Consider the following 16,124-nt stretch of genomic DNA (forward strand, 5'->3'; position numbering starts at 1 on the left):
TTTCAAGAATATTTATTAACTGTGTTTTTGGTAAAATATGTTATATTATTCTATTTTTATTTAGATAAATATTGATTTTGAGTATATTTATCCTGGAGCTGGTGACTTATTTTTTGAAAAGTGGTCACATTTGGTTCCAAAAATCTTAACCTTAATGACAACTAAAGTAAAGGATGGAAACAGTAAAGAGATGTTAAAGCAGATAACTGAAAACCCTGATATAGAATTAGGTATGATTGAATCTAAAGTATATCTCCCAGTACAGACTTAATTGTTTGTTATTGTTATGTGTTACAGATTCTAGAAATGTTGTAATATTTGCACTTTTGAGTTCTATGATTATTCCAACGTCTAAGTCCATTGTAATTGATAAAGTTACCAAAATTAAACGCATTACCAAGACAAGTATAGCGGATGCGAGAAAATCATTTATGCGCCTTGTTCCCACAACTAATGACCTGTATGTACAAATTCAGAGTGAAATTGATAATTGCTTTTCTATGAAAACAACTTTACAACCATTAATATGCATAGTAGGAGATGATTATATAACTTCAAAACAATTCTTTGTTTACTATTTTAACACTTATTATAAATTGCCCAATATTGTAAAAGCTGTCGATGTTTGTTTCAAAATAATTCATGTATTTAACTTAAAATATCCTATGGAATCTTTGCTAGTTTGGACATTTATCCAGAAGTGTTTTTATGGTATTGATACTGAAAATGATGTAAAAAGTTCCTCACTATTATCTGTTATATCTGACTTAAAAGATTAGTTTTAATATTTTATTTTGCATTTTCAATTTGTTTTATTATTATTTTAATGTTTGAAGCATGGAATTGAATTGTTATATTTGTAACCTAAAATTAACCCAGTTAGAGCAATTCTTTATGCATTTAAAAATATATCATTCTTTACAATCAAACTCAATTTATAAATGTGGTGTTATTAATTGTTCTCAACAGTTTACATCTTTTCGATCTTTTTCCAAACACATGAAATCTGAAATTAATAATTTTAATCCTATCTACGCCAAATCATTAAATAATGAAAATCTTCCTACTAATGTACATATTATGGAAGTTGACTCTTCTGACAATTACTCATACTGTAATACAAACTCTTTAGTTCATGATGATATGTCCCATGTTTCTTCAATAAATGTAGGTTTGTTAAAAGATTCAGTATTAAAATTTACACTTAAATATTATGGTAAGCCAAATTTTTCAAGAAAAACAACATTAGAATTGCAAACTGATGTTATTCAACTCATAACTAAAGTTATTGCAGAAGAAATTGAAACAAAAATAATGAATAACTGTACAGACCCTCACATAAAAAAATCACTAAATATAATCACAGATTTTTGTAAGAATCCTTTTATTGACATAAATACAGAGTACAGATTTTTAAAACATATAGAAGATAAGGAATTGTATGAGAAGCCAAAAATTATGACTTTAAATAATACAGTTGAAAACATTGTTTTAAATACTGTCAATACTATTGATGAAAAAAAAAGTAAAGGTGTAATATTTCCAATAAAATTTCAGTTGAAGAAATACTTTGAACTGCATGGTGTATTGAATTCATTTTTAGAAAATCATAACTCTATAAACATGAATAATGTAGGCTATACTAATTTTCTTAATTCTGAGTTATGGCAACAAAAGATGTTATTACATCCAAATAAACTTGTGATTCCTTATTTTTTATATTTTGATGAGTTTGAAGTAAATAACCCACTTGGCCCACACTCATCATCAATTTTAGGCGTGTACTATTCTTTCCCCACAGCTCCTCATTGGTTACGTTCTAATTTGAAAAACATTTTTATTGCTGCTCTTTTTAATTCAAAAGATCTTAAGTCTTTAGGAAATGATAAAGTATTTTACAACTTAATTTATGAGTTAATTGACTTAGAAAATAATGGAATTGAACTAAAGCTTCCTGATAGATGTGTTAAACTTTATTTTTCTATTGGTTTGATTGTAGGAGATAATTTGGGAGTCAATACTGTTTTAGGATTCTCTAAATCATTTTCAGCAAATTACTTTTGTCGATTTTGTCGTATGGACAAAAGTAGTACAAGTGTTCTTGCCACTGAAATTGTTAGCTCCTTACGTAACAAAATTAATTACAGAGAAGATGTTATAAAAAACGAATTAAGATTAACTGGAATTAATGAAAATTCTATATTTAATACAATTAATTCTTTTCATGTTGTTGAGAACTTTTCAGTTGACTTAATGCACGATATTTTTGAGGGGATTTGTATTTATAACATGTCTCATATTATCTTAAACTTAATAAAGGCAGATTATTTTAGTTTAGAAACTTTAAATAGTCGAAAACAGGGTTTTGATTATGGGGAATCAGAAGTAGGAAATATGTCTCCTCCATTAAAAATGTTGAATTTATCCAATATAAATATAAAAATGACAGCTAGAGAAATGCAAACATTTGTAAATATATTTTCAATTTTAGTTGGTGATTTTGTTCCTCAAAATGATCCAGTTTGGAGATTTTTTATTAATTTTATAGAAATAATAGATCTACTTTTACTATCAAATTACGATGATCACATAATCTTGCTACTTGAAGATCATATAAAATATCATAATATAAAATATGTAGAACTTTTTAAGGATACACTTAAACCAAAACATCATTTATTAACACATTACTGTCGTATAATTAAAAAATCTGGTCCTTTAAAGTATATATGGTCTTATAATTTTGAATCTAAACATAAGCAACTCAAGTCATACACAAAAAATACTAATTCTAGGATAAATGTTTCAATTTCTCTTGGTATTAAGTTTTGTATTAATTTCTCTGAATTCATCTGTAACTTTGATATTAATACATATACTGTGTATACACCATTAGGTGCTGCATTTTCAATTTATTCATCTAAATATGTCAAAGAAATCTGTGATTTATGTCCTAATAAAAATTTAGATACTATGCATGATTCTCTCATTTATGATAAAATTATGCTTTTTAGTACTACGTATAAACTTGATAATGTTCTTATAACAAGTGAAAATGAACTATCAGTTTATTTATTAAAACAAATAATATGCTTAAATGAAAGAACAATTAAATTTTTTTGTCAAAGGCTTGATATAATTGGTTATGATAAACATTTAGCTTGTTATAAAATAAATAAAATTAAAAGAGAACAATATGTTATAAAAAATGTTAATGAATTTAAAGGACCTCCAATTCATTTATACAATTGTCCTAATTACATCCATCATTTAAACTTTATAAGATTAAAATACTTTTAAATTTTTGCTTGTAAAATTGTTATTATATGTTAAGTTTCAATAAAAAAATGTATTGTAATATTTAATATTGTATGTATACTTTATTAATTTGTTATTCATTTTTATTTGTAATTATTTCTAATATTTATTTTGTATGCAACTGCAGTATAAATGTAAAATAAATATATTTTGATGAAATTAAATTTTTTTATTTTTTTTTCATACCTTAAGGTACCTAAAGGTCCTTTCAGCTCTATATTAATAAGTTTCTATGAAAAATAGTCTTAGTTTTAATACCACATATTTAATTATGTTAATAATATAGGCAATTTGAATACCAAGTTATTTTCATTACCTATAATTTGAATGTAATATTTGGATTAAATTCAATGACTTGTTGCATTAATTTAAAGAAAATTGTAACACAAATATAATATTTCTTAAGAAAAAGAAGTCTTTAAATTAATAATGTTTTGCTTATATTTATTATACGATTTACTTAAATGATAGATAAAATATCATAAATTTTAGTAAAAGTTTAATGAATTACATTATACTTGGCATAGTATTAATGAAGAACAATTTTCATATTTCAATTAAAGAAATACCCACATTTTTATGAATACACTTCATAGGCTCGAAATCATGCCCGTTTTTCATTAAAACAATAGCCATTTTTACTTAAAAATTGTACTTTTTTTTCTGAGTGAACCCTTATGTAATACAATTTAAAATAGTTTTAAAACAAATTTATCTTAAATGTGAACATCGAAATTTAATTGGTAAAATAAAAAAAATTAAATAATTTAAATGGTTGCCATTATTACAAAAAAATGTTATTATTATTATTTAGCTAACGTACCAGCCTATTGATACTGTATAAATCAGAACTTTATTTAATTTGTTAATTATCTAACTGAATTCTTAAATTCACTTGATTCGTTAGACATGCCACCATACATTCTAACATTGAAATTTGGCATGCCCATAATAATTCTTCTACGAAACATCAATCCACCGCGACTCTGCAACGGTACCAGGCTTTCAGTGAAAAAGTTGATGAACAACATTATCGAAGCTTTTAAATGTTTTAAACGTAAAGTTTAAAGCTGAAGATGTACTGTTGCCACGCATCCCAATGATTCCATCAGATATGCTTTTTGAATTCAAACGTTTCCATTTTCCAGTGCGACTCGCCTTTGCAATTACCATCAACAAATCATAATGACAACCGCTACAAGTGTGAAGGCTGAATATGGAAAATGCATGTTTCTTACACGGATAGCTGTAATGGCATGTTCAAGCGTCGGAAAACCTTCTGATTTATTTGTGTGCGCACCAGAAGGAGGAACAAAAAATGTTGTTATCCAAGTACACTTCAATACATATCACTCAATTGAATACTTGAATTGTCAGACTTTCTCGATAAAACGTATAAAATAACATAATGATAAACTAAATTGTATATCATTGTAAAATTATTACTTTGTGTACAAAAATCGTTATCTATCTATATGTATAAAAATATACTGCTAGTATAATAACAGCTAACGAATTCAACACACAGTTTGAGACATATAACTTATATGATATAAGAGAGATAGGGTTTTTAACGGGCTGCGAAGTGCACGGGTTCAGCTAAGTATTTAATAATAGTTGGATGCAGTAATGAAAAATTTTAAAGTATTATTCAATTCACAATTCACAAAGTAGATAACCACATTATGAAAACAATTACTCAATATCAAGTTGGACTGACCATTAATTAGTAAAATATTGTTGTATTTACAAAGTGTTAAAAAGCCTTTTCCATTTTATGAAGTTGACAAATTTTCATGAAGTGGCTATGATGGAATGTATATCATAACTTCACAGGATTTGAGAATCTAATTTATATTATATTATAATACCTATATTAAAATTGTAAATATAATTCCTCTAAAAATAAGTACGTATTATTAATTTACACTCATTTTATACGTTATAGAAAATATTTAATGTTGTAGTATATTTTCGCTCCCAACCTTCGCCGGGGCTTTCTGTATTATAATATATCTTGATGTATAGTCACTCGTCGCTGTACTTTATCTATATCAGAAATTGTGATTTCCTATAAAATCTTCATACTTAGTTATCTTCTTCACAGTATTGATACTAAAGACCCATTCACACGCGGAGTATAAATTATAATGGTGGATTAATAACTACAGTAATAAGTTCTTAAGAGTACGTAACAGTAGTATTTGTTGTCTCCGTCTTACCAGTGCGTAATATAGCAAATTTACGCTCAGCAGAACACTTGTAGCTCCTTTAGTTTAAAAATTACAGAGAATATGACCTATTATGAAACTTGATGGTAAGAACATTATCTGTGTTTGTACGTTGGTTTTTTACGATAGTTAAATTTTTAAGTGAGTTATGAGCATATAATATACAGTACATTAAAAATGCTCATAACTCACTTAAAAGTTTAAGTATTGTAAAAAACCAACGTACAAACACAGATAATGTTCTTACCATCAAGTTTCATAATAGGTCGATTCACTGTAATTTTTAAATTAAAGGAGCTACAAGTGTTCTTCTGAGCGTAAATTTTCTATATTACGTACTGGTAAAACGGAGACAACAAATACCACTGTTACGTACTCTTAAAATTACTCAAAACTACCGGAAATATTTACGAATTTTAGACTAATAGCCATAGGCGCAATTAGGTGGGGGCTAGGGGGGCTTAGCCCCCCCCCCCCCCAAATACGTAAGCCATGACTTACGTATTTTTTATTCGTCATAGAAATTGGAAATTTTTTTTTTGAATTAATAAAACAATGACACAAGAGCGATTTTCAAATTTATCAATAATTAATATTGAAAGGGATCTAACAAATAGTTTAGAGACAAAAACAATTATTGATAAATTTAGAGCAGCTAATGGAAAATTAGTATTTTATTGAATAATATCTTAATTAAAAATTGACATGTATTGTGTATTTATTTATTTGTCAGTAGCCATCCGGTTTATAAGCTTTTGGGGGTGCGGGGGCGAAGCCCCTGTGGGTTAGTGTGACTTATACAATTCTAGCCCCCCAAAAAAATTGACCCTAGTTGCGCCTATGCTAATAGCTACTGTAAATAGTTGAATACACAAAATATATTATTTATATTCATACTATTATACCAGTACCTATAATATTCTATAGTACTATAATAAATTATATTTATTGTTTATACATATCACTAAATCAGCTATGATGAATTGAATCATACGATCAAGCAATTTAGTATTATATTTTGGTTTAATAACAACTAAAATCGAAACTAGCATACCTATGTTATTTTTATTAATGTTTCTAAATAAGGAATTTTTTTTAAATGGGTAAGAGGATACAATGATATCGTCATGTGTAGTCCTCATAACTTATATGATATAATTATATTATATAATATATATCAAAAGTAGGAATTGATCTTTGCTCCCTTTCCGTAAAAAGAAAAAAAATTGAAATGCTTTTTATGCTTTGCATGTGACTTGAAACTCACTTTTTGTATGTGTTGTTTGATCCTGATGTCCGAAGGTTGAATAATGTGTCCCGTGAGCTTGACGTTTCCATGAACGACTAGTGCCTCGTCAGGCCGGTCCGTGTTGATACCTACCTTGCCAGTGTGAACAATCGACTCTGGCGTGGTACCTCTTTGCCAGCACAGTTCTGCATCGCTCTCGAACTGGCCTGGATTTGAAGCCTTTGGTGCGAGAAAAAAAACAAGAAAAAAATGCCACTGGCAGCCGTATACGTACATTTCGAGACGCCATTTCCCGTCGAGACGGGTCGTGAGCGACACGCAATATTATAATCAGTCTAGCATAATTACTTGGATTACCCTGACAATTATCCGTTCGGAAGCGTACGAGACGATCGGATAGTCGTGGTCGTTAATGCAGTGCGCGTGCAGTCCTACCACCAGGTAAAAGTATCTCTGATCCGGGTTTGGTTTTCCTTTTTTCCTCATGTTGTTGCAAGTGGTCTCGCTGAAATGCAATCGACCCACCGTCACTTTAGATACTTGTTCTTCGCATAAATCCAGCCTATTAAAAAAAAAAATAGGTCGCAGTATTATAACTATATTTGGTCTACCAATTTGCACAGTAAACGCAAATATGATATATCCCATGAGAGGCGGTAGGTAAAGACTACAAACATTTAAAAAACCTCTTCAGAAATGAACAAAAATATCTAAAGATTAAAGTTCTTGGTCCATTAATAACATAATTATTAGAGCAGTACACAGAACAAAATAATAAAATATTATTGACATAGGTATGTTATATGTATTTAAATTATTTTAGTGGTTAAGTGTACAAAAAAAATAAAAAATGGGAAGTCGTCCATATTATGTTAATAGGAGAGATAAAGTTGTGGATGAAGCTCTTCAAAAAGTTGCTGATAGGAACTTTCAATTTTACAAACGTGTTAAATATATTAAGTTCTGTGTGGCATATTATAAAATCGTTTTAATAGAAAATATGGCAAAAAAGGACAGCTAATAATTAGTGATGAGAATGAAACAAATATGATAGCTGCTGTACCAAAGTGTGATGATTGGGGATTCCCTTTAACGTTAATGGATATAAGGTGTAAACATACACAGTTTGCCTACGTTACAATTAGTCTTAAAATTATTTATAATAATCTTGTATTAGATTAATTTCAAAAACATCATTTGATGTTAAACCGAGTTATGAGTATTTTTAGATATAAAAATAATTTACAATTTTAAAATAGCCATAACTCAATTTAAAATTTAAATATAATAAAAAGCCTATGAAATGTCCTCGGTAATAATCTTGCCTTTAATTTTTATAATAGGTCAATTCACTCTAAATTGAACGGAGATAATCGTGATCTGCTGAGCGTAAAATTTGCTATGCTACGCACTTGTACGACAGAGACAACTTATACGGGTGTGGTGTCCTCTTAAATATAAAAATCAACATAATAATAATATTATTAATATTGTTAATGTAATATAATCGATTTCTTATGGTTTGTTCTGTGATAGTGTGATTGTAGGCAATTTACAATACAGTTAAATAGACATTGACAGACGAAAGTGGTTCATAACATTTTTCTAGAATACAAATTACAAAAATATCAAATAAAATACGATTAATTTTAGATTCTGAACGAAGTTATGAATGTATTGATTTTACAATGATGATGTGTGTGTTTTTTTGTTTTTGTGTCTGTGTACAGCATAACTAGTCGAAATAATGCTTCAATTTCAAACTTTGGGGATGGTTTCTGATGTAAAAGTGAATATCCTTGGTGCATTATAAAGGTCAAAAGTAAACATTTTCCAACCGTTTTCAAAAAAATCGCGAAAAACAAAAAAAAAAATGACAGAAAAAAGGGAATTTTTACGCAAAACCAGTTTTCGACCAAATCGATTTTTGTGGTTAGGTATGGACGTATGGTTGTAATTCAAAAACTAATCACTGTAAATACTTAAAATTTTCACCAAATGTTTATGTTAGTGTTATCTATATACAGTTTAATTTTCACAAATTTTTTACTTTTTTTGAGTTATTTATAGGCCACTGAAATTAATTTTTTTGAGAATTTTTTTTGAAGTGCCGGTAAAAAAAATGTTGGATGACCAAAAAAACTTGAAAATTTAATACAAGGTTCCTTATGAGTTGTTCTTATTTGTAGCTAAAAAAATTAAAAATCGTAAGTCACAATTTTTTTTAATAAGCATTTATATTTTAAATTTTTACGAAATCTGTCGAAAACGCGAAAATTTGCAAGTAATTTTGAAGTTGAAAAATCATAAAATTTTTTGAGTTTATTACTAAAGATTAAAAATACAACACTAAGTTTTCTATTAGTTTTCCTTTAAGTAGCTATAGAGAAAACTCGAAGCATCATTATAGAAACAATTTTAAGTGCGTTTGAATTTTAAATATTTACGAAATAGCGTAACCATAACGATTTTAAATATTTGTTATTATTCAAAAAGTATAAGTCGTAGATACTTGAAAATTTTACCAGTGATTTAGATTGGCATTTTCTTTACATGATTTAATTTTCAAAATATTTTGACTTTTTTTTGAGATATTTATAGACAACTGAATTTTTCAATTTTTCTGAAAAATTTTTTTTGAAGTGTCGATAAAATTTTTTTGGCCCTTTCAAAATACTTGAAAATTTAATACAAAGTTTCTCGTGATTCTTGAAGTGATTCTTATAGTGATTAAAAAATTATAAGAATACATAGACACAATTTTTTCGTTATTAGCATTTGAAGTTCAAATATTGACTTAAGACGTAAAAATTACGGCAATTTTCAAATTACCTTAGATAGAAATTCATAAAAGTTTTTCTTTTTAGATCAAAAATCAATAATATACCCTAGACAGATAAACCATCTCCGTTAAGAATCGTTTTTCGTAATTTTTTTTTCATAATCATTGCATTCAAATTTAACCTACGCTAGTCAGAGGTCCACCCCACCCTCTAATGTACAGCAGAACGATACCCACTTACCCGCTTTTTTTTTCATTAAATTTTTAAAATTAATTATGCTAAAATATTTTGCCACCCCTGAGACGTGCCGCCCCCGGGCATGTGCCTACTCGTGCCCCCTCCTAAATACGGCCCTGTGCACAAGTATAAAACCACTTTAAATGTGACACCCGCAGATATAGATACAATATAATATATATAGTTGCACAACGGCCTATATTGGATCACAGAGCTAAGCGGCGCCAAATGTTCTTATTAAATCTAACAAAAATTCGTGTATTACTAGCCCTCTCTACAGTCATTATTATAGAACTGTTATTCCATGTTACCTTAATAATCATAATATTATTAACAAATAAATATAAATCTTTAATTTATTCTAAAATATGATAATTGTTACATGGAATCTCAAAAAAGCAAGTGACTTATAAACATTTATGTTGTGCATTAATTACCTATACAATATAGAGGCGCTAGTATGACACAATTTTTTTTTAATTTTTGATAAGAATATTCAGAGCCATCATATCCTTGCTCGTTGCGTAGTCATAGTTAGTATCTATATCCATGGTGCCACCACAACGATGATATGTGGGTAAGCAAATTCTATTACCAGCATACATAATTGTGGGAGTCTTGGAAAAATAAAGGATCCAAAGGATCTCCATGCTGTGAGAGTCCTTTCTGCTCAAAAGAAACCAGGTATAATTGTACACTACGTGAATGAACAGATGGAATCACTTTCAAATAATGGTTTTTCACTATATTTTTGCCTTATGTAAACAGTTTGATTGTGCGCAAAGTATTAATAGGAGCAATCTAGCATCAATCCGGAAATAGTCAACAGTGTGAGGATTCTGATATTAATTTTGTATGTTTACCCAAACAATTCAACTCATTTAACTCAACCACTAGATATATGCTTTTTCCGGCCTTTCAAACAAAGTTGGAGATTTTGTTTAAACGCAAAATCGTAATACAAGTAAGCAATATATTCCAAAGTCATTGTTTCTAGCATTGGTAAATAATTGTCTTCAACGGATAAATGTATATCTAACAATTTAAAATATGCATTTCATGCCACGTTGGAATGCTATCTTTCAAAAATTATCAAAAGATGATGACTCAAATATTAATGATATTATTGTTAATTATTTTGAAAGATAAAAGTTTGAAAAAATTTAAAAAAGTAAAAAATTTAAATTTCTCCCGAATAGAGTGTGGCTTCAGCTATTTTAAATAATGCAGATACAAAGATTCAGAACATGAAGATGTGGTTCTAGAGTATCCAATACCAAACAAAGAGAATTCAAGCATTGGTAATTATGTGTTAGTGAATGTTCAGTTAGGAAAACGAAAAAAAACTATTTATGTAAAAGCAGCTATTATCAAGAGTATTGTGAATCTTTATATAAAAAAAAAAAAAAAAATGGGAGGATCAAAGTCACCCTGAATTCCATTTGACTTAGATAGCTACTTAAAAGAAATTATTTAATACAAACTATTCATTATAGTCTAATCAAATATCTCGTCGAGTGTTACTATTGGGTAACTACTCCCCTCAAGCAATTACTGTCCACATATATTTATTATTTTAATAACATATGTTTATTGTAATTTATGTTTACAGATTCTACATTTTTTTAATAAAAAATGATTTTTAAACAATTAGTATACAATATACATATGTACTATACAGGGTGATTCTTTTATCAAACAACACTCATTATTTAAAAAAGTATTGACTTTTTTCAATTTTTTTTTTTTTCAAAATTGTAGATTTACACTCTTCTTGAATTGTTTATTATTTTTATATTTTTCACCCTTATATTTATTATATACACCACCATCAACTTTTGATTTTCAAATGGTAACCTATACTTCAAATTTCATAATTTAATAAAGCTATTTTTTTAATTAATTATTACGTTAAAGTTTTGAATTTAGCGCTAGTAGTTTATGAGTTGTAGGTATTTAAAGTTTAGATTGGCAGAGTGGAGTGGTACGGGGTTACCCCGCAAAATGTTTGTCCACTACTCCGCTTGTCTAAACTTTAAATACTTATAACTCATAAACTACTAGTCCTAAATTCGATTTTTATGTATCAAAATTTTTAGAAAAATATTCTGCTTTGGAATATGAAATTAAAAAACTATGTTGCCATTCAAAAAAGTAAAAAACTTAAAAAATGATAAGGATAAAAAATATTTAAAAATATAATTTTTTAATAAAAGCGTTGGTTTTTTAACAACTTGAAACTATGTAAAACAATATTTTGAAAAAAGTCAATACTTTTATAAATAATGAGTGTTGTTTGATAAACGAATCACCCTGTATATACTTACAAGACTGGGTGAAATGCTTTTTTGCTTCTGTCACTCTGAGACTGTTCTACTTTAATTGTTTGACCAGGAGATTCCACCTTAACACCGTAAAAGTGTAAATGGAAACTGCCAACTTTATGAATTCCTTCCGTTGTTTTAACAAACTGTGCATCGCCTTGCAGTTGTGTATGACAAGTTATCTAATCAGTAAATTCGTTTTTCAGTTTAAAACTGTTAAAAAAAAAATGTCATTAACTTATAATATTTACCTGAAAATGATTTTTCTTTTGACACACAAATGCATCATCAACATTGGAAAAATTAAAGCCTTTATCTGCATCCACTCTATAATGTGGTACTGGCCTAAAATATATTTTAAATATACACATACATAGCATAGAAATAATAATATATTCCTTTCATTCCAAGCTATGGCGATCGCACTAAATTTCCAAAAATTTGATGCTTAAACAAAAATATCTATCGTGTATTATCGCTTTGGGTACAAAATGTGTTCCATCCATTTAAAAAAAATCCATATGGTCCTAAATGTATTTGTAATAAACATAATACACCAATATATTAGATTTTAAGGTGACCAATGAATGCATTGATTTTACATTGAAATTTGATTTTTTGTGTTTGTTTATCCGATTTATGGCACAACAATCTTTTATTTCAAAAGTGCATCTGGCAGAAAATTTTATCTAGGTACCTACTGTAATGTCAAGCTATTCCATAATTACTCACTTTTAAGGTTATAATTTCTCATACTATTGTTTTTTTAGTGTTAAACCACAAATAAAATTTAATTTTTAATCAATAGTAAATTGTTATAGTTCTAGGAGCTGCTAATATATTATATATATACATACATAATAATATTTGTATAAAACAAAAAAATACATTTTTAAGTTATTTAAAATATTTTTCAAAGGTTTAATTGAGTTGACACACATCCTTGTCTAATAATCTTTCTACATTCAAATATTTTAATATAAAATAAATGGTTGATAATAACTATAAGCGCTTTGAAGTAAACCACCCAAATAAATACGTAGAAGTGCTAAGTTTTTTGCAGAGAGCAATATTTATTGAAGATAATAGGTAATATAATAACAAATAACAATCGTGCAGACAGACTTGGGTAGTTGAGTAGAGAAGTATTCCGAATACAGATTTCAGAATAATTTAAAGTGTTCCAAATAATTTTTAAATACTTTTTTAACATCCAATTACATTTTAAAAATAATTTCCTTCTTTTTCAGTCTTATAGATTGCTTTTGCACTTGTATACGTCATGTATATTTTTGTACAAAATATTTTAAAGTAATATATTATTTTTGTTTTCTACTATTTTTAGTGAGACAGTAATGTTATTATCCAATTTTGTAACAACGTGTTAGCGATGACGATAATATATTATTATAACTTTGAGATTTCCGTACAATAATATATAAATGTAAAAAAAAACCCTCCCCACCTCCGAAAATGGACCCTAGTTGCAATTTCAATACAATTTAACTAATAACTAATAGATAGCCAAATAGGTGATTATCATCGAAATTATTATAATTATATTCATTTATAAACACTGAATTGAAAAAAAAATATTTTTATTATTGAGAACTAATAAAAAATCACGTAATCTACTAAAAAATATATTCAAAAACTATTTAGAATAATTTTTTAAGTATTCGGAATATGTACTTTTAAAAAGTATTTTACCCAAGTCTATGTACAGGTTTAATTCATTAAATAATAAATACGTACAGTTCCTTTAAAGAGTGATCACATAGCGTATTCCATGACGATTCTTGGAATGGTTGAAAACGGATACACTGAAAACTCGTGTCATTATACAAACCCGATTCGCAGCTATCCTGGTAAGTGTAACTGTCTTCACTGCAAACTGATCTTGCCGATGGTGACACGTGAGTTATGGGTTTTTTACCGCAATTTTCTAAGCATAACGTGAACATAAGTTGCGAACGTCGTATGTACCTTGTTTCTTATTTTGATATCCGAGTCAAATGACTACAGATAATGTCTAGATCATAATATTATTGTTTGGATATTTACCAATTTCTTTTTTAACGCGAACATTGCTGCCACCGGTGCTTACTCCAATAATGTCAGCACTAAGTTTTCGTTTCTTTTCCGTCACATTTACATTTAACAGGTCAGTATATTCAGGTTCTGCTATTTCGATTTCCCTCGCGTTAGGTGGAATTTGATTAAAATCTGAAACCGTCAACAACGACAAACGGGGGTTTTGTAACAAAAACGTAAATACTTATTTCTTATTCGGCCACATTAGGCAAGGCATCATAAAATTAACTCAGATTGAAAACCTTCAATTTCCAGTTATATTATAATTCAGTGGTACGAACCTAAGTGTGTGACGTGAGACGACGACCCCGGTTGATTTATCAACAAAGGTTGAACGGACAACGGGTGTGGGATTTTAGTAGTTACGGGTTGTTTCTGATACAACGCAGTGGTTCCGGAGTTCATTGATATTTGACCCTTGTTGGCTGATATGAGACATTGCAAATTCGGCGTTCTTCGATCTAGAAATCAAATACAACACGACAATGCAACAGTTTTTGGCAACAAATACGTCCGATGGTAAGCAAATGAAATGAAATAAAACTGTCTTACGCGGAGATTGACCAACGCCATCAGCTGGTGAATATGGTGGCTCGGAGTCTGGTGGACTTTCTGGTAAGTTGTGTCTACGTAAATAAATAAAGAAAAGAACAATGCATTTTTGTAATTGTGAAGAAAAACTGAACAAACCTGTTGGTGTAATTGTGAGACTTATCCTTGATTGGCTTACTGGGCAAACCGGCATTAGACAAAACAGTATTACTGTGAAACGACAAGTCAGCGATCGGCGGTATCGATGCGTTTTTCAAGAAAAGCTGGGGTGGTTCTTGTTGGTATGGTGTGTTTATTCGAACCATCGCATGATCGTTTTGGTCAACGGTTTCGTGAAAGAATCTTTGAAAACAAAAAAAAGGTATTAAAGTGACTAAAGACAAAATTATTCTGTTATTTCTTTTAACCAGAAAATCAACATGTGTGAGAAATAAAATAAACGTAAGTATTTAATGAATTTTAAAAAAACTGAATCTATACCAACTATTATACTATTAAATAATATATCAATACATAATAATATGTAGCCTATTCGTCTTAATTAGTTTTGTATCCCAGAAACATAGAGTGCAGATCAACATCAATATTATTATATAGTTAGGGCTAAAGCCATAAATCACATTACAAATAGTTATCTAAGTGGTTATTAATTCAAAAAACTTTTTAGTCGTGTATCAACTTGCTAATATTTAACTGATATAAGTTGAATACCACGCTTTCGTTATATTTTTTTTTGGCAATTGAAACAAGTTCTAAGAAGTAAAAAGTACCTAATAAGAACTTTGTTAAAAATAATTATTCCAATCATTACCTAACTATTATCCAAGATTCTCAAATAATTTGTTTGACAAATAATATGTATAATGTATTACGGTTCCTTATTATTTACACTACCTACCAATATTTTAATATAAATTATTTGTTTTAATTTAAATAAATCATCTGATGCTTATTGTAACGAATTTTAAATTTGTTTTTAAATACTATTTATTGTATTTACTATTTACATAATAACATAGCTCCTTAGTATTTTAAATTGACAACACATTATATAATCCATAAAAGTAAATTTAATATAATATTATATATTATATATACTAACTGATTGGCTTCTGTATTGTTATTTTGAATGAACTCGTCAGTCAAATGACTAAAATCCAATGCTTCGTTGTCAATACCGCCAACAAAATCACTCCTATCTGTAAAAAAAAATATGTATAACATATAAAAAGTGAATAAAGTAGTATCGTATAATATAGACAGTTGTTAAAGTAATATATATATATATATATATATATGTAATATAGGTGAGTAGAATTTAAATTGAAAATTATTG

At 28.3% G+C, this 16,124-nt stretch overlaps 2 protein-coding genes across 5 annotated transcripts in view; one reads left to right on the forward strand and one right to left on the reverse strand.

Annotated features, from left to right (window-relative positions):
• Positions 1 to 16,124, reverse strand: part of LOC107167597 (uncharacterized) — a 49,106-nt gene that overhangs the window by 23,027 nt on the left and 9,955 nt on the right. For 3 of the 4 annotated variants that reach the window (XM_089217990.1, XM_089217989.1, XM_089217988.1), the window contains exons 3-12: positions 15,891 to 15,987; positions 14,927 to 15,130; positions 14,789 to 14,862; positions 14,518 to 14,697; positions 14,207 to 14,368; positions 13,898 to 14,087; positions 12,394 to 12,487; positions 12,146 to 12,324; positions 7,147 to 7,360; positions 6,817 to 7,017 (exon numbers count right to left, since the gene is read on the reverse strand). In XM_089217990.1, the coding sequence (XP_089074116.1) occupies positions 6,817 to 7,017; positions 7,147 to 7,360; positions 12,146 to 12,324; positions 12,394 to 12,487; positions 13,898 to 14,087; positions 14,207 to 14,368; positions 14,518 to 14,697; positions 14,789 to 14,862; positions 14,927 to 15,130; positions 15,891 to 15,987 (1,595 nt within the window). The remainder of the gene's footprint in view (positions 1 to 6,816; positions 7,018 to 7,146; positions 7,361 to 12,145; positions 12,325 to 12,393; positions 12,488 to 13,897; positions 14,088 to 14,206; positions 14,369 to 14,517; positions 14,698 to 14,788; positions 14,863 to 14,926; positions 15,131 to 15,890; positions 15,988 to 16,124) is intronic. The other variant, XM_089217991.1, reaches the window with a different exon arrangement.
• LOC149062529 (uncharacterized) lies at positions 112 to 1,398 on the forward strand. The gene is made up of 2 exons (XM_089217993.1): positions 112 to 230; positions 298 to 1,398. The coding sequence occupies exons 1-2, from the start codon at positions 155 to 157 to the stop codon at positions 777 to 779; spliced, it is 558 nt and encodes a 185-aa protein (XP_089074119.1). The 5' UTR covers positions 112 to 154; the 3' UTR covers positions 780 to 1,398.

Source organism: Diuraphis noxia, unplaced genomic scaffold, assembly GCF_037042655.1.
Source record: "Diuraphis noxia isolate RWA-SAM2 unplaced genomic scaffold, SU_Dnox_SAM2 contig0001, whole genome shotgun sequence".
NCBI classification, from domain to species: Eukaryota; Metazoa; Arthropoda; class Insecta; order Hemiptera; family Aphididae; genus Diuraphis; species Diuraphis noxia.

Bases quoted from the DNA above. Each gene is read 5' to 3' on its own strand.
- LOC149062529 (XM_089217993.1), top strand. From the start codon at position 155: ATGACAACTAAAGTAAAGGATGGAAACAGTAAAGAGATGTTAAAGCAG. The intron at 231-297 runs GTATGATTGAAT...TATGTGTTACAG, and splicing joins AAACCCTGATATAGAATTAG to ATTCTAGAAATGTTGTAATA.